The 26964-nt window shown below is 40.6% G+C and overlaps 1 protein-coding gene across 23 annotated transcripts in view; it reads right to left on the bottom strand.

The window, feature by feature from the left end:
• Nucleotides 1-26964, bottom strand: part of ZNF521 (zinc finger protein 521) — a 304344-nt gene that overhangs the window by 276768 nt on the left and 612 nt on the right. For 5 of the 23 annotated variants that reach the window (XM_083517664.1, XM_083517665.1, XM_083517658.1 and 2 more), the window contains exon 2: nt 1436-1492. Coding sequence is in view for 15 of the 23 variants with exons in the window: in XM_083517672.1 (XP_083373798.1) it covers nt 1436-1492; nt 25146-25335 (247 nt within the window). In the remaining 8 variants the exon portion in view is untranslated. Of the gene's footprint in view, nt 1-1435; nt 1493-23116; nt 23154-25145; nt 25733-25836; nt 26142-26554 lie in introns of those variants that run through there. The other 18 variants (XM_083517666.1, XM_083517659.1, XM_083517663.1 and 15 more) reach the window with 10 other exon arrangements.

Raw genomic sequence — 26964 nt, 5'->3', positions numbered from 1 at the left:
CATTAAAAACTGACAAAGCAAGAGAACGTTTTGGGAAAACGTGTTCATTTCCTCACAACGTATTTTCCAAACGCAGCCCACTAAAACATTAACAGGATTTCATTTCTCCAAAGTGGTTAGAGACATTTCCAGAAAAAAGTAGAAGAAAATTCCATATATGGTTCCATATTTTGTCACAAGCAGTCTTTTTATGAGGGTGTCAAAGAAGGAAAATGTAGTATATACAAGAGTCCAAAGAGTTAGACAGCACAAATACCAACAAAGAGATGAATCCACTTTACTAGAGATGAAAAATGTACTAATAATCAGTTTACCGCAAATAATAAGCTTACATTACTATTAATCACCTTACAAAAGAATCCTTCAAACTAAAAGCTATACATTAGCTGCAATGGGGGGGGGGGCTTTTTAAGTCTAAGTAAAACACGATCAATGAAAGCAGAATTTCCCCTTAGGATTTTCTTGAGACCCTCATCTAAAGATCCATAAGCAAGTATCAATAGAGCATAGAGCATGATCATTTCGTTGAGCAAAAGCTATTTAATTATTACTTCGCAGAATAAGTAGTCAAATATACCAAAAGACTGAATCATTCCTTAAACTGTAAAAACCAAGTTTTTTTTTCAAACCAGAAGCAAAAAAATAAAATAAAAGGGAACCACTGTAACCAACAACATGCTATTAACCCCGTTATAGCTGTTCATTATAATGAACAGGTCAGATTTCCAACCTAAAATCTTGCTGGTTGAACTAAGGATTTAGCTACAAAACTCCCAGTGACTTAAATGTAGGGATCAGTGGCTGCTAAGAAATTCAACGGATTAAGATTTTAACTATACACTCGTTTATGAAAGCAACTAGCCTGTAGAGATACTGGCCACAATCCAGAAGTGTGCATGCGCCAGATCGGCATGCACAAGCTAATTCCCATTTCAGTCCCTTCCTTCTGCCAAACTCCCACACCGTTTTCAAACTTCCGGAAGTTTTTTTTAAAGTGGCTTGACATATCTGCTGTGTGGGTGGGGAAGACATTGTGAGGGGAAGCAGGGCTACTGGAATATAAATGGGCCGAAAAAATGGATTTGAGCTGAGGTCTGGTTCACAGCCTAACTGTCGTTTCATATGAAAAGTTTCTTTCAAAGAGCTGTGATTAGCTGGGAGCTAGTGTGGATTCCTGCTTATAAATAAGGCATCGTGGATATTAAAGGGTCCGTATTTCCGGAAGACGGTCATTCATCCATCAAACTGAAGCCCTCTTGGTTGAGGGAAAGAATCTTGGGAAGCTAGGAGGCCTTTGGGGAACAGAGAGAAATGGAAAGACGGGCTTTTTCTTCCTTCCAAATACTTGAGCTGGAGTTCAATCAGGTAAGAGTGGACTAAATATCTCTCACACTGTTCCAAGACAAGCAATATAAATGTAGGAATTCAGCATTACCTGTCTGCACAGCTGACTGTCCCACACCTCCCTGGTCCTCCGATTCATTTTCTTCTACTGTCAAGGAAAGGTAAAAAACAAACAAACAAAACGAAAAATGATCCATTAGGTAAGTGCCTTATTTGTATTCCAAACACATATCGCTGCCTTCCATTCTTAAGGCCATCAATGTTCCCACTCCATGATAAAGAGAAATTCTGCCTAACAAAATATCTATTTGAAAAGGAGCCAGGCTTTAAACTGAATCTCAATGCATCTATTTGTCCATTGGATAAGTGGCTTTATGGGACAACTCAAAAAATGTTGTGCATCAGAAGCCAAATAAATCCTTGCAGAAGGGAATCAGTCTTTGACTGTGTTCTTACTTGAAAGCTCCACCAACCGTAGTAGCCCCTGTAAGCATAAGGGCAAGAGCATTCTTAAACCATCAATCTGGAATTTCTCTACCACTTAAAAAATATCAAAAATAAAATAAAATCTATCAGAATCCTAAGATCTAGGACTTTGAATATGAAAGTTATCTATCGAGTGTATGCATCACAACTGGGGAGTTGTCGCTGCAGCTAGCCTTGCCATTTTGACTGGGCTATGGTCAGTTGCACTGTAGCTATTCCTGTAATTTGCATTTGGCTGTAGCAACAGTGTCAGGCACTAGAGCAATTTGTAAGGGATGTGACTCAAGATAAAGGAGAATTGCCACTCTTCCCCCCTTTTTTTTCTTTTAAAAAGACTCTTCCATCAAGTTCCAGCTCTAAATGGACAGGAGGAAGAGAACAGTGCTCTTCTCCCATTCCAAAGAGGTGACGATTTAAGGTTTAAGGAGTGGGGACTTAAAAGTTTATCAAGCTTCTACTGAGGAGCAGTCTTAAAGTCTTGGCAAAAAATATAAACGCTTAGATATTTAAGTCTCACAGGCTGGATGTGATACTAGTAGGTATTTAATAAGACAAGGATTCCATAGAGGCATTATACATTAAGCGGTATTATTCCCTGGTACAACTTTTATGCTGCACTGTGATTTTAGCTACTCTATGGAAACAACCATTAAAAGGGAAATTGGGGGTGGAGTGGGATCTAATGGTAAGAGAATGATGTTGAGCAGAGTGGGGAAACTCACACCTGAGATGTCCCTCCATACCTCTCTTTCTAGCCCTTGGGAATCTTTTCCCAGGCCATGTCCCACTCCAGCCCCTGCTCCATACATTCATTCTTGATGTACTGCCTCACTGGAATATGAGCTTGAACTGCGATAATACCTCCTGCTTGCATGGATGCTGTGTGTGTGTGTGTGTGTGTGTGTCTGTATACAGTAATGGACAGTGCAGTGATGCTTACCTGACCTCTTGACAGCTGAGTCTTTGCAGCTTACCAGGTGAAAGAGTCAGGGGGCGGGGCGGCAAGTTGGTTGGCGTTGTGCAAATGTGCCTGCAGGGGCCCAGCTGCTTTTGCACAGTGCTGAGCTCCCCACCACTTCGCCCCTCCCACTCTCTGCCCTGGTAAGCGTCAATGACTCAGTTTTCAGTGGGTATGGTGAGCAGCAGTGTCTAACCACTGTGCACAACTGTGTCAACCACTAACTTTAGCATAGCTGGAGGCGGCCTTCAGTATAAAAGGTAAGAGTAACATCCATTATTCTGTCCACTTTTGCCTCTGGTCCAGCACTGGCAGGCAGCCACAGAAGGTTCTCCACGAGGGAACACAGCCCTTGTGCTGGAAAAGGTTCCCCAGCCAAGATGTAGAGCATTGTAAAATATAATTAAGAAGATTTAGCCAGGGAGTTCCTGTCCTTGCCATTCTGACTCCCAGGATCCCACTTCAACCTGGGGCAGAGAAATCCCATTTAGTTCAGTCCCATTGCACAAGCATGCATGTGCACATGCACAAATACACACACTTTTGGCCTGGGTAGTTTCTGTTCAAATATTTTGGGGTTGTCGCTGCCTGCCACAGCCATAGGATTGCCATGCTGGAGGAAAGACAGCTGCAAGCTCTCTGAACCCATCCCAATCCACCACATCCATTCTCATCCACCTCACTATTTTGAAAAATGTTAAAAGGAGCATCACAAACAGCAGAAGTTGAAAGTGCCACGAGAAAAAAAGATGGAAAAGAACGCAGACTGTTTGGGGGTGAGGTCTCCCCATAAGCAAGTGAATAGTGCAGGCACAGTCAATCTCTGTGTTAGCCATTTCCTGTTACCCTTTCTGAAAGGGCTGGGCAGTCTAGCAAGTCATTCAAACCTTCCCAAATCTCTTTGCCCATCCAAGAGATCTAGAGGAAGCACAGAAAAGGCGGGTGAAGGGTTCCACTATGGTGGATTAAACTGTCTAGACTGGAGTCATAGCAAGATCAAGAGAAATGGAGCAGCCTGTGACATTCAGAACCTAGTGGGGCTCTCTTCAGCTTAGGGGTCCCTTCCCAGAGATGCAGGTGAGGGAAACCTCCCCCTGAGACTAGGTTGCTTCAAACTGGGATGACGCACAGAAGCCTTCCTTGCCCTGGGAGTTCCTCCCTTCACGCTGCACAAAATTAGACTCAAGCGGTGGGAAGCTCTAATAAGAGCATTCAAAAAATAAATGCTGTGAGTTTGTCAAGAACAGTGGTGACATTTTTGGCATGCTTGGAGCAGTCCCACTTAGAAGAGAATTTAGCCCATTTTATTCCAACAGAGTAAATATTCTGAAGTTCAGCAGGATCCAAAATTCACTTTGCTTCTACTTCTCTCCCACTGGTGGCTCCTGGGCACAACTAATTACTTATTTTAACTCTTTCTTGATCGGCACTGTGATGATGAAACAGGGACAACAGTTGTTGCTGTTCTGCAAAATGTTCTGTAGTAGCTACTGGGCCAAATGTGTGGAAGCTGTTGGGTTTTTGGCCAGTAGGCACTGTGAGGCTCAACTCAGACATACTGACAGACCATGGTTTACAGTTATGAGAGGGAGGAGCTATGAGCCCAGTGCTTCTGCACATTTGCCTCCACATCACTTCTTTGAGCACAAGGGGAAGGGAATTTAAAGTTTTCAGTCATCACAATTTGTAACAAGGCAGTTTCCTATTTCACCCAAGTATGGTTTTGAATGGAATGAAAAACTATGGACTGTTACAAATTATGGCTGAAAGCTTCAAATTTGTCTACCTGAGGGGCAGGCAAAGTACCGTATTTTTCGCTCTATAAGACACACTTTTTTCCTCCTAAAAAGTGAGGGGAAATGTGTGTGCGTCTTATGGAGAGAATGCAGACGGGAGGCTCCGCTCAACGCTCCATTTAAAGAGCCGCGTGGAAGGGTGGCCCTTCTCCCTCCTCGGGGAAAAGCCCCCAAGAGCTCTGCGCTCTCTCTAAAGGGAGTGTGGCTCTTGGGGCAGCCTTCCTCCTGCTGCCCTCAAGAGGCTTCGAGCGGCTATCCCATAAGGGATCGCTTGCTGTCCTGGCTTCTGCCTTAGCCACGCTCTGCCTCTTCCAGGCAAGGGGAGCCTTCATCCCCCTGCCCGGGAGAGGCTGCGCGCAGCTATCCCATAAGCCAGGACAGCAAGAGGCTATCCCAGAAGCCAGATCCCTCTTGCTGTTCTGGCTTCTGGGATTCAGAATATTTTTTTTCCTTCTTTTCCTCCTCCAAAAACTAGGTGCGTCTTGTGGTCTGCGTCTTAGAGAGCGAAAAATACGGTAGTTCCATGTATTGCTGGGCATCATTCTTGGCCACTGGCCATGCTGGCCAAAGCTGTAGTCTGGCTGCATCTGGAGGGTCCAATGTTGGCTTACCACTGGCCTAAGTTAAGGCATGAATGAGGGCAAAGGAGAAGCAGGAGAATATGAGGCTCACACTTGGTCGTTCTGTTAAAGGCATGATTTGTTATCTCCAAATCAGACCTAAGCGTTAGTATATTACTAGTGAGACAGCATTTCTCAGGGTGTCATTCTCCTTTTTGTCAAAGGTTCTGTTCTTTATGGTTTTCTAAAATAAATGAACAAAGCAAATTTTTGTTTATATTCTACAAGGAATTGTAGAATCAAACTATACTGCACACTGTACAGCAGAGTAACATAAGTTAGTTGAATCCCACTCATAATGTCAAAGACTTGAGCGATATTATCTCTAATTCAGGTAAATATTTTAAAAATACTTCAATGCTGTTCTGATTTCTATTTTTTGCAACAAATATAAGGTTCAACATATAAGGTGATGGGAAATCTCACTTATTAAGTAGATGCAAAGTTTGGCCAAGATGTCTGTTCAGACATTATCCTACGTGATCATTTTGAAAAAGCCCCCCAAAAGATAATGCCACAATGTTTGATATAAAATCTCTTCAAAAGGCCCAAACTGCAAAAAATGAGCTTTGCAGTTAGCTTGACAACGCTACAATTTTTTAATAATAGCTGCTGTGGTTTTCGCATCCTGCCTGCGGTGACGGATGTGGGTTAGGTAGCAATTGTTAAGATCTTGTTAACCTTTGTCCGTACTTCCAAATTTGGCTGTTGGAAAGTTACTGAAGCTAACCCTCAGGAACAGAGCACCAGGCTTTGCCAAAATATGGCTAGCTGCTACAGGTATGTTGTGCTGACTTCATCCTTGTGTTTATATGCTTCAGTGCATCTTCCTAAAAAGGTTATGTCCTCCTCAAAATGAATAACAATTAAACCGGCGAAAGGCAGTGGGCTAGAAGAACTGATTCCTAAAGATAGATCAAGGGAAAATGTGGGGGCAACATGAACCAACAGGAGAACTATAAGTTTCAAAGGCAACAACACCAACACCTCTGTTATTCATTGTTCCCTTTTGAACTTAGAACTGCACAGCGCACCTGGCTAGAAAGGCACTTACACAGTATTGCATGCATACACAGATACAGGAAAATGGTATGAGAGGGACTACTGTTCTTCTATTACTGTTTGTGTGTCCTTCAGGAAACACATTTTAAAAACTGTTAAGTGTGGACTATAATCAGTTTTCTCAGTTCCCTTGGTAAACAAACAAACAATACAATACACTTAATACTTGGCTGCACTGGAGCAATAGTTAACAGCCGCCTTGAACAACTTTGGAGACAAAAGACACAATTTTGCTAAATAAACAGAGAGAGAGAGAGAGAGAGAGAGAGAGAGAGAGAGAGAGAGAGAGTGCCCCAATGAAATCCAAATACTGCCAGCACTGGCCAACACTGCTAAACAATGAAACAGAATGTCTATAAGTAATTCAGTCCACAACAGTCAACTAATCACTAGCACCTGCTAATCAACCACACCAAAGGCTGCAGAGTGATAGGCCTTCATCCATCATACCATAATGCCATAAGTCTGCCTGAAGCCAAAAAATGGCTTTAGAATTCCAATGTGTTTCACTGCACACAAGATGGAAGTCAGCTGTGTGCTAAATAATTCCCCCCACTTTCCATCCAAAACAAAAGAATTGCAGTTTGCTCTCTTCTTTGCCTGGGATATTAACACAGGAAGAATTCCACCCAGTTTTCTGAAGCTCTTACAGCAAAGGTTTATAATCTGCAAGAATATGCAATGCACTGTGATCTTAGAGGTGTTACCAGTAGAGCATCTTTCATATGTTGGCATGGGGTTAGTGGGGAGACACATACCCTGGGTCATGTGTTGCAGTTGTTGTTTTTTCTACTTTTGAGTAGTCACTTCATGGCATGGCACACTTTTTTTGTGAATGGAGCAAGCACATACCCTGCTGCTCTGCCACCTCGCTCATTAAGACCACCACAAAGTTAGTGGCCTTTGTAAAACCAATTTCGTGCTCACTGTTTAGTACTGGTTGCTGTTGTTTCAATTTCTCATGCCTTAGTTTACGAGATTAATCATATAAAAGCATTTCAGCACTAAGCAAATGATAAATAAGTAAAGCAGAATTAGTCCTATCAAAACACAAAACACACTGCATCATCCTTAAGGTAAGTTCTTTAGCAGTGTTTCTTCAATCTCAATAAAAAAAGAAGTTTGCAAAATGTAATTGTGATAGTGCTGCTACTGCCACCACTACTCAATGTTGGCTTAGTGCTGAAACGTAGATGGTATCCTACAGGGCACAGAACAGACAATTATCTCTTCCAAAACACACGGAACAAGGTTGGGGGAAAAGGAAGGAATGTAGGTAGTTTGGGGATTAATGAAACAGAAGCAACGAAAGGCATACTGCACCAGACGTGCTTTGGGAAAGACAAAGGCAGAGAAAGTAATCGCAATGGAACAAGGTTGTAGGGAGAAGCCAACACGGTTCCTTGATTCTCTTTTGCAATACTACAGGCACAGTCAATGCACAGACCAGAGTTCTGGTGCCTGTACACACATAGCATGAAGAGGAGAAGAGCTTCAAACGCTCAGGAACGCATGGTAGACGTGTGCCAGGGAACCATCACCGCTGCATGTTTCAGATGCCCCCTTCCCTTTACTCTTTCTGCATAGAGGAGCGAAGCACAACTGCCACTCAGAATGTGAATGAGTTCTTCTGTCGTGATCAGATATGCTTTTTAAAAAATCACTCCTGATACCTGTGAAGTACAGTAGCCTCAGTGCCCAAATCTGAACTGTAGCAGGTGAGAATAAGGCGGCCAATAATAGACTTGAAGCAGATTGCCGCAGCCCAGGAACAGTGTTGGCCTAGGATTCTTCAGCACCCAGTAGCGCCTGCTTTGAGGAGGGTGCACCTCTCTCTCTCGCTTTCGGTTTCAGCGCTAAAGCAATAGTCTGGCAGACTGAAAAGGTCCCCTGTGGAGCATGCTATGAAAGGACCCCTCAGGGAGCATGCTATGAAAATGGGATGGCCTCTAAACATGAGCAGGAATTTGATAAAGCCCAGGGAACAAAATTCATTATTCCTCCTTCATTTTATAACGATATATATTCTGCAATTCACTAAGCTGCCTCTTAAATGAGAGCCAGCCTTGTTCCGCATTAGGAAAGTAGTGGCCAATGGCAAAAATGTGCATTAGAGACTTAATAAGGGAAGTAATGGGTGACTGTGAAGTTGTGCAAACACAGCAAGAATGTGAATGTACACTTTACAACAAATCCTTGAGAACAAAGGCTGTGATTTATTGTATTTATACTACTACAAACTATAATAAAAATAAAAGCTTTGGATAATTGAAAAAAGTCTTATTTTCTTTTTCACGAGGCAGGTTAATAATTTTTTTAGAGATACCTTCTGCCCTGAATGACTGAGGCCATTTTCGGCTTGTTAAACAAAGTAAGAGAGAAGCCACACATCCCAAAATAAACTATAAAAATAGATTGCTATTGATTTAGTACCCTTCCTAAAATGGTTTCCTTAAGGAACGTGAAACAAAATAAGCCTAATACAGCAACAATAGTTGCTGGGAGGTAGAAGAGGAGGAAAGGTTTTTAACCTAAGACAACTGTCCTCATTTTTTTCTTTCTTTTTTGGGGGGCGGAGAGGGGGGTGACTTGCATTCTGCGTTTCCTGCAGCTCAATAAATAGTTATTTTATAAACCCTCCTATGCATAAAGATTAGAAGTTATTTGGTCTTTTCACCCATCTTACACAAGTCTTTTCCCACAAGAATGACAACTTTGCAGGGGGAAAAATGCGTTCAATCTGCATGTTTGAGTAGTATCAGCAGACAAGTAATAGAGACACTAGGCAGATTAGCATAATCAATACACAATTTACAGAGCTATCCAGACAGAACAGAAGTGATATGTGTATGCCATTATTTTAGCATCTACAAATTACAGTAATTTCGGGAGGTATCTTTATGCATTTTCTCTCCTCTGCCTCTGTACTTGTAAAGCTAATAAGAGGCACAGACTGCCCCCCACCCACCCCCTCCACCCTTCAAAGAGAGAAGACACATTTCAGAAAGACACTTAAGAACAGGAAATATATGTTAACTCTCCTCACTTTCAGGATGTTGAATGGGAGATGAGAATATTTCACTGTTTAAAATAAGGGTTCTTGATTAATGCAAAACTGCAACTCACTGAAAACAGAGCTTGAAGTGAGGCTTAACGGCAGGATCAAGGACCCAAACAAAGCAGTGTTGAAGCAGGAACATGCCAAATCTTTCCAATCCCTTAATTCTGGACTAGGAATTTAGAGCAGACACACTTACCCTGCCCCTTCTCTTCGCGGTTGCAGACTGAAACAAGGCTAAAATTTAGCTACTTTGGCCACAATACTAGCTAACATTAACTAGCATTGATAGAAATTTACCTATTAACCATATGGTGGTTGATTTAAAAATTAACACCCCAAGTTCTAGGTGTATGGCAGGGATACCCATATGATGCTCTCCACATGTTTTTAGGCTACATCCTATCATCTCTGGCCATGATGGCTTTGGCTAATGGAAGTTGGGAGTCCCAACAGCTGGAGGCACTATGTTGGCTACCCTTGGTTTAGGGCATATTTCAACAATTTGGGTCTTATAAGATTATAAGTAAAGGTGGCTGTGTACTGCAAAGCTGATTTAGTAGCAAAATGGCTTGTACTGATATCCAGGGAAGGACTGACCAATTGACAATGGAGCAGATACTGTTAAGTTTCATCAGAATACCGGTACATAACCATTTGAAGGCACAATAATATGCAAAAATGCAATTTAAGATGGACACATGTCTTGAGAGTTCTTTGACTCAGAACTAGAAATCTTGAGAAAAGGAGTAAGCAGCTTTGAAAGCTGTTGGTTTTCTCTCTGAGTTTGACCAAGCAATGCTGAATGAGATACAAAATATGTGTTTCACATTGGTGTGGGCTTGCAGTGTAACCACCTGTTAATAATCTATAAAGAAATAAAGTGGGGCACTGGTTCAACTCTATTGGGTAGTCTCAGCCTTTAAAAGCAGGGACTTGGTTATGGCTGAGCCATGTCTGTAGAAATTCAGGGGGCTTTCCTGGATTAGATGAAGTCCAGATCATAGCGGTAGTAACCTAATTCATAAGATGACAACAATTATCCACACAGACACAGAATGCCCGTTTTTTAAAAGTTGCCCGTTGTAAAGGGGTGGTGGTTGAGGCAGTAGCAAGCACTCAAGGAGTTGCCAGTCTTTTCTGCCATCCTGGACTAAGACAATGAATTTAAAATACTTTTCACCCTTTAGCAATAAACAAGCCATGTAATTCTTCTCTATATGCTATTTGTTCCCTAATCCTACCTAACCACTAGGCACATAAAACATATACTCTTATTCTGTACTTGAGGAAGAAATGGCCAAAATACAATTGCACTGGATCATATCTGTATTAATGAATAATCAAGTCCAGTTCTGGTTCAAAACTCCAAGCACATTTAATGCACACACAGCTCTCACACAATACGTTTGCTGAATATGTAAGACTCTGCACTCAACTTCAAACTAGGAACAAACTGTTGGATCAGGTTCTGAATATTTTTCTTTAAAAAGGGTGTTAAAAGAAGAAAAACTTAAAAGGTCTTATATATTTCTAAAATGAATATAGAGCGACTCTCATACCACACAAGAAACATTAACAAAGCCAATAACCAAGACCAGATACTGCTAGAATTACACCCAACTCTCATAAATATTTTCATAATTTTTTTTTAAAAAAACACCACAATTTGAAGGCTCAGTTCCACTTACTACTCCTCCCTTGGTGGCATCACCAGCCTGTTCCCTTCAACTGATCCATATTCAGTTTAGCGGCATGATTTCTCCTCTCATACATATTACTTTACCTTAAGAACTAAACTGTGAACTATCAGGTTAGCATCCCCACCCCACCCCCAAAAAAGAACAGAGATGGATATTCACAGCCTGATGAGGCTGTTTCATAGTAGTAATTTTATGAGAAGCATAGTGATCTATACTTACAAATATAGTTGAAAGGATTTTGGTTACGGTTAGTACTACTTCAAATCAGTGTGTTCGTGTCTATTCGTGTTTTAAGGGTTTCACAATTATTTATGTTGTTATCACATCGGGCAAATTGGCTGGTCCTTGAAGAAGGCCCCAAACTGCTTCTCCAGGACTGAGGTCTGCAACTCAGCCAGCCCAGCCACAAGCTGGGGAGATCCTATCACAGACTCGCCCAGTTTACTGGGATAAGACTAAGAAGTCCATGGCTCCTGTTACCGGAGAAGATCCTGACCCTGAAAATGGCATGGTAGAACTCCTCAGGAAGACCTTGCTACTACTCAGATCCCTTGAGGAAACTTCATGGAATTCTGTTGAAAACAGATACATGCCCCAAGACTAAAAACCAGTTATATAGCCAAGGCTAACCAACAAGTTCACAGGATACTACCCAGAGGAAATTAGGTAAGTTCAAATCCCATTAAGATGTATGGAATTTAAACACACAGTTGGGTTCTACTTTAATTAGTATCTAATCTTCTCTGGATTCCCCCAAAATACTCTATCCACTGAACCACACAAGCTGAAGTTGATTATCATTAGGGTTTCAACCAATTAAAGATATTTCAAGCAACTAACTGTTTTGCTTTTAAGTGAACGACAAATGGATTAATTGGTTACAATAAAATCAAAAGTATCTTGGTAAACGTCATGTGTTGAGGTTGAAAAATGACCATAACATGGAAAACATCACCTGTCTGTTAAATGCATTGCTTCAATCCAAAAAAGTAGGTAAGCTGTTTATAAAAAAGACACCTTCAGCATCAAAACACTGTCATAAGGAAACACAAAACCCACCCATTCTGCAATAAGTATACACATAAATAAATCTCTTCACACATTCCCACACACAGCAAACTCATTCATATTACCTACAGTCAAAAATCTTATCAATCCTGCACAGCTAAGATCAGCAAAGCCCACCAACGACTTAGGACACCCTATCAGTAGCTCAATGCACTCTGCTTTAGCTACTTCACTACCTGTCAAGTTCTTGTCAGTCACAGTAAGATCCATTCCAGGTGTGTTCAGATTGGTGGATCACAAATTGTGAATTTCTCAGCTAGATCTATGAGTTAGTTAAGCATATGTACATTGTTTTATATGGAAGAGGAGTGTGTTTAATTATTTAGAAAATTCAGGACTTGTTGCTATTGCCATGATATTGCCTTTAATTAACATGGTGAAGGAGTTAATTTATGTGAAACAATTTGGCTCTTGTAATAGAAATGGGAAACCAGCACTTGATGGGGCTTGGGAAGAATACAACACTACCACGGCAAACATCAGCCTTGTATGCCGCTTTGAGCTCCTTTCAGGGAAAAGGCAGAATATAAACTGAAAATATGATTATTAAACATGTTAACAGCTCTGTTTTATTTATACATACAACTTTCTTCGAAGGGGCTCAAACTGGCATATAGTGGTACCTCGGGTTAAGAACTTAATTCGTTCTGGAGGTCCATTCTTAACCTGAAACAGGTACCACTTTAGCTAATGGGGCCTCCCGCTGCCATTGCACCGCTGCAGCGCGATTTCTGTTCTCATCCTGAAGCAAAGTTCTTAACCCATGGTATTACTTCTGGGTTAGCAGAGTCTGTAACCTAAAGCGTCTGTAACCCGAGGCACCACTGCATATGGCTCTTCCTTTACCCATTTACATTCTACCGCAATCAGATTCTAGTAAGCTAAGAAAGGAGTGGCAAATTTGCGAGCTTTCAATGTCCAATGTAGTTATGGGTGAATCAAGGACTCTAAACTTGCATCAGCAAACACCAGCAGGACTCATAGTTGGATATGTGGCTTGATAAAACAGAGGGCATTACTGCAGCAACCTGAAAGCAGTGCGCTCTAGGCATGTTGGCTTGGATCTTAGGCTAAGTTGACCTAAGGAAGTTTGTGGAAGTAAAGTTTTCTGGCCCCTTGCAGCTAACTATACCTGAATAGGCTGAGCAATTGGGCAGCTGATCCCTGCAGAAAGCAGAGTTTATGTTTAAAGATCCTAAGCTTTATTTCCACATGTATGTACTTCATTTGCTCTCTCATCATAGCCCTGTGCAGAGATGGGGAACTGGATCAAGCCAGTGGGCCAGATCCCTATTATCCACACCCATCCACAGGCCAACTTTGGCAGATGAACAAGACCCACCCATTGTTCAATCATGGGACATCTTATTGATGTCAGCTGACTGGCGCCTGTCTCCAATTGCGAAGGAGGTTGCAATTTCATTGTAAGATGTAGTTCCAGTATCAATCAGCTCATTGGCACTGGGAACCTGCCTTCAAAGAGACTCCCTTGTAAGTCCCTATCAGCTGATTTTCAGTTACAAGGAGTCTGTGCCGTGCTTTGGAATCTTCGCAATCCACTGATAGATGGGGTTTGACCTGCTTTTCCAAAAGTTTCACTTCCCTTTGACCAAGCCTCAACTTTTCCTGACCCACTCTTGATATCATTTATGATGTCAGGTGCAGAGCATGGTTTGGCCAAAATGGTCTGAAGGACCTAAGCAGACCTGTTGGTCGTTCTAAGGTATTTACATTCAGTCTCTGTATACAGAACACATTTCACACAGCTAACCAGGTAAGAAATCTTGGGGTAGTGGTGGGCAGCTTAACCAAAAAATGTTGAAACCAAGATCTGATGGCTGCGGAAAAGCTAAATTCCATTATAGGAATCATTAGAAAAGAAGTTAAAAATAAAACTGCTTTAAAAATGAGACTACAGAGGTACAGCATGACTATGGAATGGTGATCAGTTGCTGGGAATCACAGCTGGGGAGAGTACTGTTGCAGTTCAAGGCTGCTTGTGGGCTTCCCACAGGCATGTGACTGGCCACTGTGAGAATAGGATACTAGACTAAATGGGCTTTGGCCTGATCTAGCAAGGTTCTTCTTCTGTTCTTAACAGAGCAATACAGCATTTGGTGTCCTGATCACCTCCATCTGACAAGATAAAAGTAAGGGCAATTTTATTGATTCATTGATGTTCCTCTCCTGACACTGACAAATAAAGTATAATCAGTGGTACCTAAATAAAAGAAAATACATATAAAGCATCCTGGTTTATAGGGCAAACTATGAGGGGTATTTTTACTTACAGAAATCCTGCTGCAATTAATGAACATGCCTCCGTTAAGGCCGTAACTTTCAATAGGTCTACTCTGAGTAAAACCTAGCTGACTACCACTCTGTGTACAAAAGCATAAGGGTTATACGTGAAAGCAAGCTTAGAGGACTACACTGCATATTGGAGAAACACGAATGGAGGAATGGTTTTAACCCCCTTCCTCACTGGCCCTCTTCCAACTCAAAACTCCTTCCTGCTTCACATCTTCAACCAAACCAGCTTTCCCCCCAAACAGGAGGTACAACAAAAGGTAAGCAGTCATAGGCACTCTTACGTAATACAGTACAGTGGTACCTCTGGTTACGTACTTAATTCGTTCTGGAGGTCCGTTCTTAACCTGAAACTGTCCTTAACCTGAAGCACCACTTTAGCTAATGGGGCCTCCTACTACCGCTGCGCTGCCACTACACGATTTCTGTTCTCATCCTGAAGCAAAGTTCTTAACCCGAGGTAATATTTATGGGTTAGCGGAGTCTGTAACCTGAAGCATATGTAACCTGAAGCATATGTAACCTGAGGTACCACTGTTTAGTGTAAACATAACTTTTATATGCCTGGGGGTGATGTGTAAGTTGCTTTATTGCCGAACTGAACCCTCAGTATCTCTGAGGTTTTCCTGTACTATACTTCCTCTTACTATTCACATTCATACTTTAAGTCTACAATCTCATTTAAGCAGTATCCTCTCCCCAATCCATATATATACCTAATCTTCCACTCATTAAAACAAAAATGACAGTCCCACCCCACCAAAATAAAGCGAGTTACAGTTAGAAGCATTTTTAAATCTTGGTGTCCTTGAACAGGTGCGGTCAGAATGCAATGTGAAATACAAAAACAGAAGATGATTATTATCACAGTAGAAACCATAAAAAAGATTAAGGAGTGACACTACAAGTTAGAGACACTGTTGACAAATTTCAGTCGCTCTGACACCAAATTATCCCGTTCCTTAGACAGGTGTTGTTAACAAAGCATGTTTCAGATCTTGGGCAAAGTAACAAAGACAAAAGGCAGGAATGCTCACTGAAAAATCTCCCATAAGAGCACCTCGTAAAGGCCAATAAAATAAAAATAAAAAACCACAAAAATACAATATGCAAATAATAGCAGGTGTCAGTAATAATAATACATACTTGGTAATGTGAAGAATAAACAATATACAGTGGTACCTTGGGTTACATATGCTTCAGATTACATACGCTTCAGGTTACAGACTCCGCTAACCCAGAAATAGTGCTTCAGGTTAAGAACTTTGCTTCAGGATAAGAACAGAAATCATGCTCTGGCGGTGCGGCAGCTGCAGGAGGCCCCATTAGCTAAAGTGGTGCTTCAGGTTAAGAACAGTTTCAGGTTTAGAACGGACCTCCAGAACAAATTAAGTAGTTAACCCGAGGTACCAGTGTACAAATATACCATCTGCTAATAAATGTTTTAAAAATAAAGCATTGACAATGGCTCCCAGAGAGAAATGCACACCCACTTTGCCCCGGCCTGGTTCTATTAGCTGAGGCAGCACAGTAGCAAAGCAAAGGTCTGGCTTACTGTGTCATCTGAACCCAGGCTTGTGATTAAGCTCTTTCCTTCTTAACCACAAACTGTTGCCAAGAACAAACCTGGTTTATCTTAGCATTCCATGCAAATGTGGCCAATATCTTGCAAAGGAGTCATACATGCTACCTAATTGCTGCAAAACTTATTGCTCAATCGTAGTGATCAGCTAGCCCATTTTTAGGGCCCTGATCATGAGAGTGCAAAAGAATCTTTAGAGGGAACATGGGGCACATATCTGATTGGAATGACCTGACGTCCTGGCTGGGCGGGCAGAGGGCATCACTGAGACAGGAATGAGGAGATGTAAGAAGGCTACAGCTGGAAAATGTATCTAAAGGCATAAGGGATGTTCAAGTAACATTCTTGTACAGACCAATTTTAGAAATAAAATAAAATAGAAGTAACTGTTGCAGAGTGAAAGGTCTTTTCAGCAACACGTTGCCACATACAATATTTATAAGACAAACACGGACACAGGTAAATTCACCTAACCTATGAACAACCAGGACATTCCCCACCCACTTAGCATCAGTGTTGGCATGTGGTAAAGCAGAGGTGCAGAAGCTTTAATGTTAAAGAACATAAATGCTCTGTGTTGGGAGATTTAGGGGGGTAGAATTTGCAAAATCATCAGGGATATGAATAGCCAATAGATATAATTCTAAACTGGAAAATAAATAAATTAAGAGAGCTCAGTTGGGGTCTGGGAGAATCCTGTACTACCATCCAAATTGCGGTGACACTCAAATTCTGTACTGATAATTATGCTACTAAATCGCATTCTACAACTTAAGACAACATGTAAGTTTTAAGGATGAGAGTATCAAAATTAGGTGGCAATGCTGACATTCTTATTAAAATGGCTTTTCTGGAGCTTTTAATACACCTGCTTCAGAGAATTCTTATCCATGCCTACATGTGAGTTTATATAGTTAAGAACAAAACTGGATATTTGTTGTGCCCTTGAAAAGCAGGCTCCTGGTATGTCCCAAATGAAGTGTATTTAAGAGTGCTGATACTGGGAAAATCAGAATAAAGTTTATATATGTAGTTAGGATGATAAGTCTAGGTAATACTGCTGAAAAACTACGTTCACTTAAAATGAAACACTATTTAAAATCTGGAATATGCCAGCAACAGAACTGTTATTAATTTGCCAGCAAAGTCAACCAACACTACCACCCTCCATTAAAGTTAGCAATGTAAGATTTGAAAAGTGGGTAATTGTCCATATTGAAATACTTAAAGTAAGTGTGGTAAAAGTAGTTGCATATGTTGTGCACGCTCTAAAGTATGCATTTTCCAAACCACAGCACTTCTTCACTTTTAAAAATCACACACACACACAGAGAGATGCCCAAGGTGGGGGGAGGAATAGCAGCTCACTGGATTAAATGCCTTCTTCAAAGGGAAAGGGAACACCTAGAAGTACTGTACAAGGATAACATATTTATTTGCAAGGGACAGCTCTGTGATAACAGTAGTGTACATGCTTTGCGTGCTTCAACCCCCTGTATCTCCTTTTAAAATAACCAGATAGGAGCTGATATGAAAGACCTCTGCCTGTTGAACTGTTGACTGCCAGGAGTCAATACCGACCTAGATGAACAACAGTCCATCCAGATATAAAGGCTACTTCCTATGTGCTTTTAGTATTTTTTTCAAGTTTTAGGTTTTTGAGATCATTAGCCTCTGCTGTGGTATGGGTTATGTTTTGTTCTTTTTACTGTATCGTTGGATGAGCTCTTCAGGAAATGTTTGCTTTGTATGTTGCATTTCTCTCTTTTTTATTTTGCCTCAATTTATTTGTATTTTATCTTGTTGTTTTGCTTTGATAATTTGTTTGCATGGCATGCCAAACAAATGCCAGCAAATAATAATAATTTAAATAAAATAATGCCTACATTTCAGTTAGAATAATCCCATCTTCTATCACAATGAAGAAATAGGCTTTTCAATGCCCTTTTGCGCTCCATGTGTGTGAGTGCATCAGCAGACATCCCAAATAGTTCCCCCCCCCCGACAACCAGCCAAGGAGATGCAGCCTGCCTCGGGTCACAGATTTTGGGGTACCAAAGTGCTCCCAACTGTCCATCATTTAATACTGAGGGTGGTACAGTTTGAATTTTTTGTTATCAGTCTAAAATGCCTTGCCCTGCTTGTTATACCAAAGCATAAGAGCAAAACATGGAGTTTCTGCCCTCTCTCTGGAAAGCAGGAATACTAAATGGAAATACAAACTATGAAGTATAGTAATAAAGATACTCGAAGTTTAGCTGAAGTCTTCTTCCTCCCCCCCCCCCCTTTTGCTTCAACATAATCCCCAGGCATATAGCTAACTACTGCTTGATCATTATTCCGGCTCAAAGTAAAGCTACTGAAGTTTAGAAGGATTCACATCTTACAGAGTTTCTTTCATCTCCAATAATTACTAAACTAGCATAATTACTAATACTTGAGGTGAACTGTGATGCATGCTAAGAGCCCGACCTGCCTAAATTAGAGGGAGGTGTTTTAGTTTTTAAGTTTACAACTGTTCTCAATTTTCCAAGATTCACATCTTCTGTCAAACTTTCTCATTGGTCTCCTAAAACTTTCCTTCACCATTTGATTATGATAAGGAGATAAATTAAAAGAATCTGCAGTCCCTGAATTTCAGATTTTTTTGTAGCGACAGTATTGCTAAGTACATTTAAATGCCAGACATGCACACAACCAGAGGAAAACATGAACAAATAAGGCATACATAATTCTTGCTAAGCTGCATGTAGACCCCAAGGCAAAAAAATGAAACACAAGACCACATTTTCCTCCCAATGGGACCAATCCTGACCTTTGACAAAACAACAGGGGACAACAAAAAAATCAAAATACATATGGAGAAATACATCATGCTGTGATTTAAACTGCATTTGCAGTTTAAAAATAACATTCCAATATAATGCTATTTACACTGAAAATCACTCAAGTCACAAAGTATACTGGAACCCAAAATCATCTTAGTTTTCCCATATACATTTATTGCCACATTAATACTGACAGCACTAACAAGCTAACTTTTGAAGTCAAGTAGTATTCTTTGAATTTCAACATTACAGCACAGGGTTTGTAACAGAGGAACTGATGTTATTAAGCTGTAAAGACTTGCAGCTTACAGCCCAAGAATTAAGGGGAAGCACAAAGCCATTCAAGAAATCCTGGATCAACATTGCAAATGTTATCTTTACATATTAGACGTATCGCAGTACAGACAAATTCAGCAACAATTCAGGGGGCAGTTACAAAATCTCTTAATTGTAAGATGCCTGTATGGCCCAATGAGAAAGAAGGCTCCGCTCATAACACTGGAAAATATATATTGTTCTTCAACCATTTTCATGAAGTTCTAGTTCCTGCTATACTGACACGAGAAATAGCAATTTGTGGACAAGATTCTCATACTTCCTTCCAGACATAAATAAAGGGTTGTCAGTAATGTGGGTCACTACACTGCTACAGCAACACTCAAAACAGTCACTAACACCCCAATGCAATGCCACAACTTGCTGTGTTAAGCATGCACCGTGAGATGGCTGAAGAAGGCGACCCATGTAGCTATGCTGGCACAGAACTATTATACTAGTAACCAACACAATCACCAAATCCGCCAGTGTGGTCCCATGAACAGCGGCTATGATACAAGTGGAACTGGGGCTGGTAGGGCAAAATATTCAGCCAAAATATTAACAATTTAAACATTTTTAGTTATGATGAGTGTTATGTTGGCATCCTTAATATATCATTTGTCTTCAGCTGGGCAGATGGGGACCTACGACCATGTTGCAGCCTAACCTCAGGTGAATTGCACTTGCAGCACTACAACCATGCATATCTATGGTAAAGAATAATAATTAACAAGCATGCTTAAGTTAAAGGTGGATCTGTGCTCTGAAAAAGTTGAAAGTTATATATCACAGGAAGCATTTGAACAGGCCTGGGGAGAACATGCTACCCCACTTTCCCTACAAGCCAAAGGCAGTTGCTGCAGCAACAATGCTCTGTGCACCACTGAGGTCTGGAATACCTGTAGTAAATCTAATAATTTCAGATTGCTACAAATCATCAGTAGTGACAGGGCAGATTAACATGTGTGTTGTGATACACCAACAAAGAAAGAGCATAAACCGACAGCACACGAAAAGGGGACTACTGTATAGATAGCTGCCTGAATTTAAAGAATATTGTAAGACAGTTCTAATATGTAATTTTGCTTTGTACATGTGTCTGTATGCTTTCATGTTGACTATTCTCAATTTTGCCCAATTTTGGCTAGACACACAAAAAAGCAGCAATCTGCTTCAACACAGATGTTTTTGGTTTTACAGGCCAATTGGAATTTTATGAATTTTTGTCCCCTCCCTTTTAAGAATATAATGCTATAGTGCTCAGAAATTGGTCATTTCAGATAAAGTCATTTAGAACAACAATATGAGACTGGGGATGGGCAGGTTTCAGGGATACTACCAACAGTAATTACTATTTTTGTCTATATGGAATTCCTTAGATTATATTATGAGTCAAGTAATCTAATGTCTTTTAATATCTAGTCAGTATGGTCTATTCTTTGAATGTCAATCTCCCTTCTGAGTTACTATTCCTAAATTAGAGTTCTCACTTCTGCGCTTTTCTATGCAAAATCTATTTTGGCTCTCCAGAATGTGTAAGAATGAAACAATATGTCCAAATATATAATTGGAAATAGAAAATATGTTTTTCAACATTTCCAACAATCCAGAAGTAAAAATATGGCTGAATTCTCTCAAACAGTACAATTCAGGGCCTTACTAAGTAGTATTTTCAATATTTCTAAATAAATGCATGCTTTAGGCATGTTAAATGTAGTACATGGAGTAAAATACACTGTGTCCTTCATCAAGAAACATAAAATTAATAAAGCCTTATGAAACTGTGTCTGCATAACAGTACAATGAAACATGTTTCATGTTTAAGGGAAATGTTTAAGTAATAGAAACACTTAAGTCTCAAATCATGTCAATATCCTCGTTATGGCTAATTTTACATCTACAATTTCCAGTGGTTATCCCTCCACAAGTAACTGGTGTAATAAACAGAACCTTATTTTGGTTCAAAAATGATGGCAGTGTATAAACATATTTACATCTCTATCCTAAACATACTTATTTGGAAATGATACTTGCTTTAAAAGTTCCATCGTACTCAATGGAATTTACTTTCAGGTTTTAGAATGCATGTACAATTTTGGGTATCTTTCCCCCATCCAGCAAGGAGGATCAATTCGGATGTATAAGTGGACATATAATTTGAAAAATGTATAATTTTAAAAGACACAAGAAAAAAGCAAACAAGAAAAATAGGTTGGTAACACGGGCCACTGAATTATAGGAAAGTTAATCCTTTCCAATGGTGGCATTAAGCACTTGGAAGTATTCTTTCTTCCTTGCCTCCATTGCTTAGGAAATCCTAGGAAGAATTTCACACATGCAGTAAGGCCTATCTTGACCTTTGGTAACCAAGTGGCAGGAAGGATACGACACTTGGACAACAATATTTAATGCTAGGTTTTCTTCAGGTAAGAACTGTATAGTGAAGAGCTCCCTGAAGAAATGGGATATATGACTAGGAGGGTGGGGAAGGGGGAGGGAATGGAGAAAAAGCACAGGTCAAGGTTGTCAAATCTCATGTCAAAAGCAACCTGTAGGTTCTGGCTTTTAAATTCCAAAAAAATATATAAGGCTTTAAAGCATTAGTGAATAAATAATGCTCTCACCCCAACATCTAGATACACTTGAATACATTCTTTCACAATTCATTTGCATAACTTGTAAGTTTTTCATGGGAAAATGGTAGCCACGGTGTACAGTTATACTTCTCAGAGATTTTCACAACAAGCAACACACAACACATTACGCTTGTATAGAATTCTGCTAAATGGTGCTATTAAAATAATTAAACACAAGTTCAACAGCCACCATATCCCATCCCACTCGCCATTCTCCCCAGCCAATAATCGTGATGAAGAACAGGTTTATTTTAAATAAATACATTTCACAAAGAGCAAGAACATGAAGTTTATAAAATCCATAGCTTGACTGTAATTTACTTACTATTAGTAATATTCCAAACCAAATTGCCATTTTGATAATATACCTGCCTAATGTCACTACTACCCTGGAATGCAAGTTTCAAATCAGGTTAACAGAAGTGTCAATAGTACAAAAAAGCCTCTTTTCCCCCTTCCATTAAACAAATAGACTGGAGCCTCAGGACCTTTATTTCATGATAATTTTACTTAAGCCAGACACTGATCCAAATTTAATTTGTAGACTACAGATTACCACCCCTATCCTAACACTTTTTTGGCACTATTAATGTTTACTTAATAGTTTTTGTTGATTCACAGTCAACACTCATTGATTATGGTAGCTTTTCACAATGTATCTCACATGACTGGTTTGCCTCTGAAAAGTTTGTAACTGGATTTTTAGCTATAGTTCTATTTCTAAATGATTTGGCCATTATTCATTTTACAGTAAGAAAACTATCTTAGGCTGCAATACTAATCCAACTTTCCTGGTATAAACCCCACTGAATTAACTTACTTCTGAGCAGACTTCGTTAACCTTGTGATGTAAGGCTAGGAACATAAGCAGAATTAATTGGAAGTCCCATTAAAAGAAATATAACTTACTCCTGAGGAGACATGGCTAGCAGATTGAGCTCTAAATTAGCACCACACTAACCTTATTAAACTGTACCAAATATTTATGATTCAGCTCAAATCTGCACCTTCCTAATTGAAAACAAAGATGCATGTGATTTGCTTTTTTTAAAAAAAGTGCTGAAAGCAAAATACTTAAGCTCTCAACTGCCTCAGTACTCCAAAGTCATATTTTCCTTTGAATAAGGCCAGCCAGCTCAAAAATGGACAATAACAAAGAAAAAATATTCAGCTGAATGGAAAAGAATATTAATTTATGTAGCAACAATCTAAATATTGCATCAACCATGATACTTCAGATGACATTAGCATGCATTATGATTAAAGGGGATAATGAGTAGAATAATGTATAGGAATGTGTAACCTATGCATTTAAATAAGCCACTGCTTGTTTCGGTCAATACTTACTGTCAATGACATTGGGATACTTCTCTCTGCTCATAGGCTGTTGATACAGACCAAAGACTATATTTTATATGAGCACACAGAAAACTGAAGCTACATCTTTATTTTAATAAATAATTTTCTTTACCAAAAAGCCTTTTGGAAAATAAGTGTTTTGTTTCCACGAGGAGATTTTTTTAAAAGTTTTATATATATATACTATTTTGGCGTTAAGTACAACTGTGCATCATTTATCGGTTAACTTTGCATGCTCAGCCAGTTCTCAAAGATTCACAAGTATAATAATGAGGGGCTTTTTCCAACTCAGTTTCTTTTCTACATCTCCCCATAAATTTAACCAATTGATGACTTTATTTATTGGCCATAAAAACTTGCTTGCATGTAAATTAATCCTCTTTAGGGAAGCTATCAGGAAATAAACATATGCACAATCAACAGAACTCTCATTGTGATTTATTTTAAAAGGTAGCTGAAGAACATCAAATTCATTCCTTACAAGCTGTCAGACTAAAGCATCAATGAACTGTATAAACTTCGGTCAACCAAAAATTATATATGGGTAAAAATCAAATGTGGGGGAAGCAAGTTTAATATACACTGCTAGGGAGATGTGGAGAATTGGAGTGAATAGGAGGGTGCATGCTGCTTGAAGCTTTGGATCAGGTCTCCAAGAGGTAAACTTTTGGAATGAGTTTTTATACCAGCCAAACAAATCACTATTGTCCTGGCCTGTATATGTAAACAGGCTGACCTTAGTGCCTCCTCACAACCAATGTATCACTGACTTCAACCTAGCAAAACCTGGTTTACCATACAGAATTAGGCCTAGTACTTTAATGTAAGTCACCTATTAATTCAGTCACATCCCAAACTCATTCCAGCCGTGTTTACAGGCCAACTTTCCAAAACTTCAGATACTGTCTTCACACACACACCCCCATGCCCTAATATGACACGTAAGCCATCACCAGTGTCCTCACATCTTTCAGCCTAGGACAGGAGAGAAACTCTAGCTCTTTTGTCAACCTTTTGTATTTTATTACCTCCAGTAGCAGAGAGATAGAGTAGTAGCCTTTCTCTTCACAGCAAAAGGGCACACAAAAAACTACAAGGAGCTGTGTTGGATTTCCACCTACAGTTGCTGGGGTGGAAGAAATTTAGTGGGGGGGGGGCTGTGGAAGGGCAAGTCCTGTTATGATAGTATAGGTCAACTGTCAATATGACTGAGAAGGTCTACGTGAATTGGATGGGGATGCTAGCAACAGTAGCAGTGCGAGAAAGAAATGAGGTGGAGGGGGGCAAGGAAGGAAAGATATGAGTATTTACAACAGATTTTTGAAGAAGGGAATCCTGCTGGCAGCACCAATCTGAGGGACTCGTGACAGCGTCCTAGATGGGGCGGAGAAGGATGACTGAGGGAGGGCAGCATGTCAAGACCACTGGGCTGAAAGAGGGAGGCAGCACAGACCAAATCTCCCCAGGACATTCCTGTGGCCCAGCCACATTCTCACAAGCCGCCCTTTGTCCTCACTTCTGGGCCTTTGCTCTTTCCTCCTCAGGGCTGATTCCTGTGTGTATATTACTTGAGGCTCCTGCGCATTCCCCCCCTTTCTTCATAGGCTCCCCTCCCCTCAGCACCCCTTTACTCTGGTTCTCAAATATCAATTCCACCCCCACCCATCTTCTAAACCCTCCCTCCCCCTAAAAAAAGTGGAGGGGGGAGGTTTCACGTGATCTGCTCCACCATCACCCCCACCCCCCTCCCACATTCCAGCACACAGCTCCAGCTCCAGGAACTCCAGCCTCCGGATCAATAAGAACTTCCATTCTGTTTCCTTTCCTCTACTCCACCACCACATTCCAGCAAATCCCACCCATTCCCCCCCCTCCCTGTTTAAAAAAACTTCCTTCTCCAGCTGGGACAAACACAAACTGGACTCCCACCACCACCCCCCCGCCACCCATCTCTTAAGCTTGCAAGAAGTTATATGAGCAACTCCTATGGTATCAACAGAAACACGCACACACTCACATGCAGCGTATATTGTTTGCTTGTTCATGGGACAGAACCCAAAGGAGGACTCCCGGCCCCATAAGATGCTGAGGTGTTGCACTTTGAGGGCATGCCTTCTTTTAACAAAACAAAAACAAAAAAGCCACTTTTTTCCAGGAGTTTCAGAAGCTCTGCGGGGGCGAGGGGGGGGAAGAAGTGAAAAATCCATGCAGCACTTCGAAAGAGAGGAGGAAGCGGGGAAAGGCTTACAAGCATTTAACGTGCATTGTGGTGTGTTGTTTTTTTTAAAACTTTCCCACTACGATTTCAAGGAGGGAAGTGCGGGGACCGCGTTAAAGAGAGTTTTGCTTTCTTTCTTTTTTTTAAAGTGCCCCCTTCCTTCCTTCCCAGCTCACGACTCTTGCCTGAATCTGTGTGTGAGTGTGTGTGTGTGCGCGCGCTCCGCCCGCCCCCCCCCCTTTCGCAATTCTTTGGTTCACTCTGGATCAGGAACGATAAAATTAAGGGGAATCTCAGTTCCACTCCGAGCCAGTCAGTCAAAGTCTCGCACAGACACACGCAAACACAAGCCAGACCTCGCAGCAGCAGCAGCAGCAGCACAGCCTGGCTCTTAAGAGCTACAAACGGTGGCATTTCAGGGAAATGGGGCGGGGGGGGGGAGAGAGAGAGAGAAGGGGGGAGGGAGGGGGAAGGGGGGGTCAGTACTTACCTTTGAGTGCTCTTGGTTTAGCTTGCTTGCGGCGAGACATCCTAAAAGTAAACAGCTGAAGTTGTTTCAATGTCAGCCCTCTAAGAAAACTACACTTCCTTATAACCGATGGGAGACCCTCGGAAGACTTTCCTCCGCTAGCTCTCTCTGTTTCTCCCTCCCTCTCTTCCGTGGCGGCGGGCTGGGGGGCTCGGGGCTTCGCTCAAGCAGCTGCACCGAAAACTTTCCAAGCTTTAAATCTCAACAACACCCCCCCCTCTCAAACCTCCAACAGACAAACCTCCCCCCCTTTCCTGGAATCCCCCCACTCAAAAAAAAAAAAAAAAAATTACATAAAAAGGTAACCAAACAAAACGCTCGGAAGAGGCAAAACCAAAGGGGGAAAAATTGCCGATAGCCACTGAAATTGTATCCGGTCGTCAGTATAACTTGTTTTTTTTTAAAAAAAATGTTTTTAATACCTAAAATTTACATGTTCGATTTTTTTTAAAAAAAGAAAAATACCCCAAAAAAGGTATCGAGGTGCCCCCCCTCGATAGCTGCTTTAAGAGGGAAAAATAGGAGTAAAAAAACCCAAAAACACCCACTTGATTTGTTTACAACCTCATCCTTTGTCAAATTTGAATAATAATAATAATGTTTTTTTTTTAAAAAAGAGAGAGAAATCTGATCACAAGCTTGCAAAAAAAAAAAGACAGAAAAATTAAAAATCGCTCACCGGATTGAAGAATGTTGCAAACAGAACAAAAATGCCAAAGACAAAAAAAAAAATACTTTGGAAACCTTCCTGTCCGTTTTTGAAAGAGAAGGGGAAAAAATTTAAAATTAAACCTAAACTAATTTTTTTAAAGGTTAAAAAATTATATATATATCTCCAAATTGAGTTCTTTTTGTTATTTGGGTTCTTAATTTTTTCTTTTTGTGCGGCATATATATATAGAGAGATTAATTATATTGTTATTATTTCGCTCCTGTGCCCCTTGTTTTTTTGGGGGGTGGGGGTGGGATCTTTCCCCCCTTCTTTTTTTTGAATCGCCGGGTCCGCTGTAGCAGCCCTGGATTTGGGGAGCTGGATGTTGCTCTCTAAACTCTACGGCTGGCTCGGCGGCGAGAGGAGGAGAGCCGGGA

The sequence above is a fragment of the Podarcis liolepis genome (genome assembly GCF_965112155.1).
Source record: "Podarcis liolepis genome assembly, chromosome: 8".
Lineage (NCBI taxonomy): Eukaryota > Metazoa > Chordata > Lepidosauria > Squamata > Lacertidae > Podarcis > Podarcis liolepis.
The sequence above is the reverse complement of the archived record's forward strand: the minus strand, read 5'-3'. Positions and strand labels throughout refer to the sequence as shown.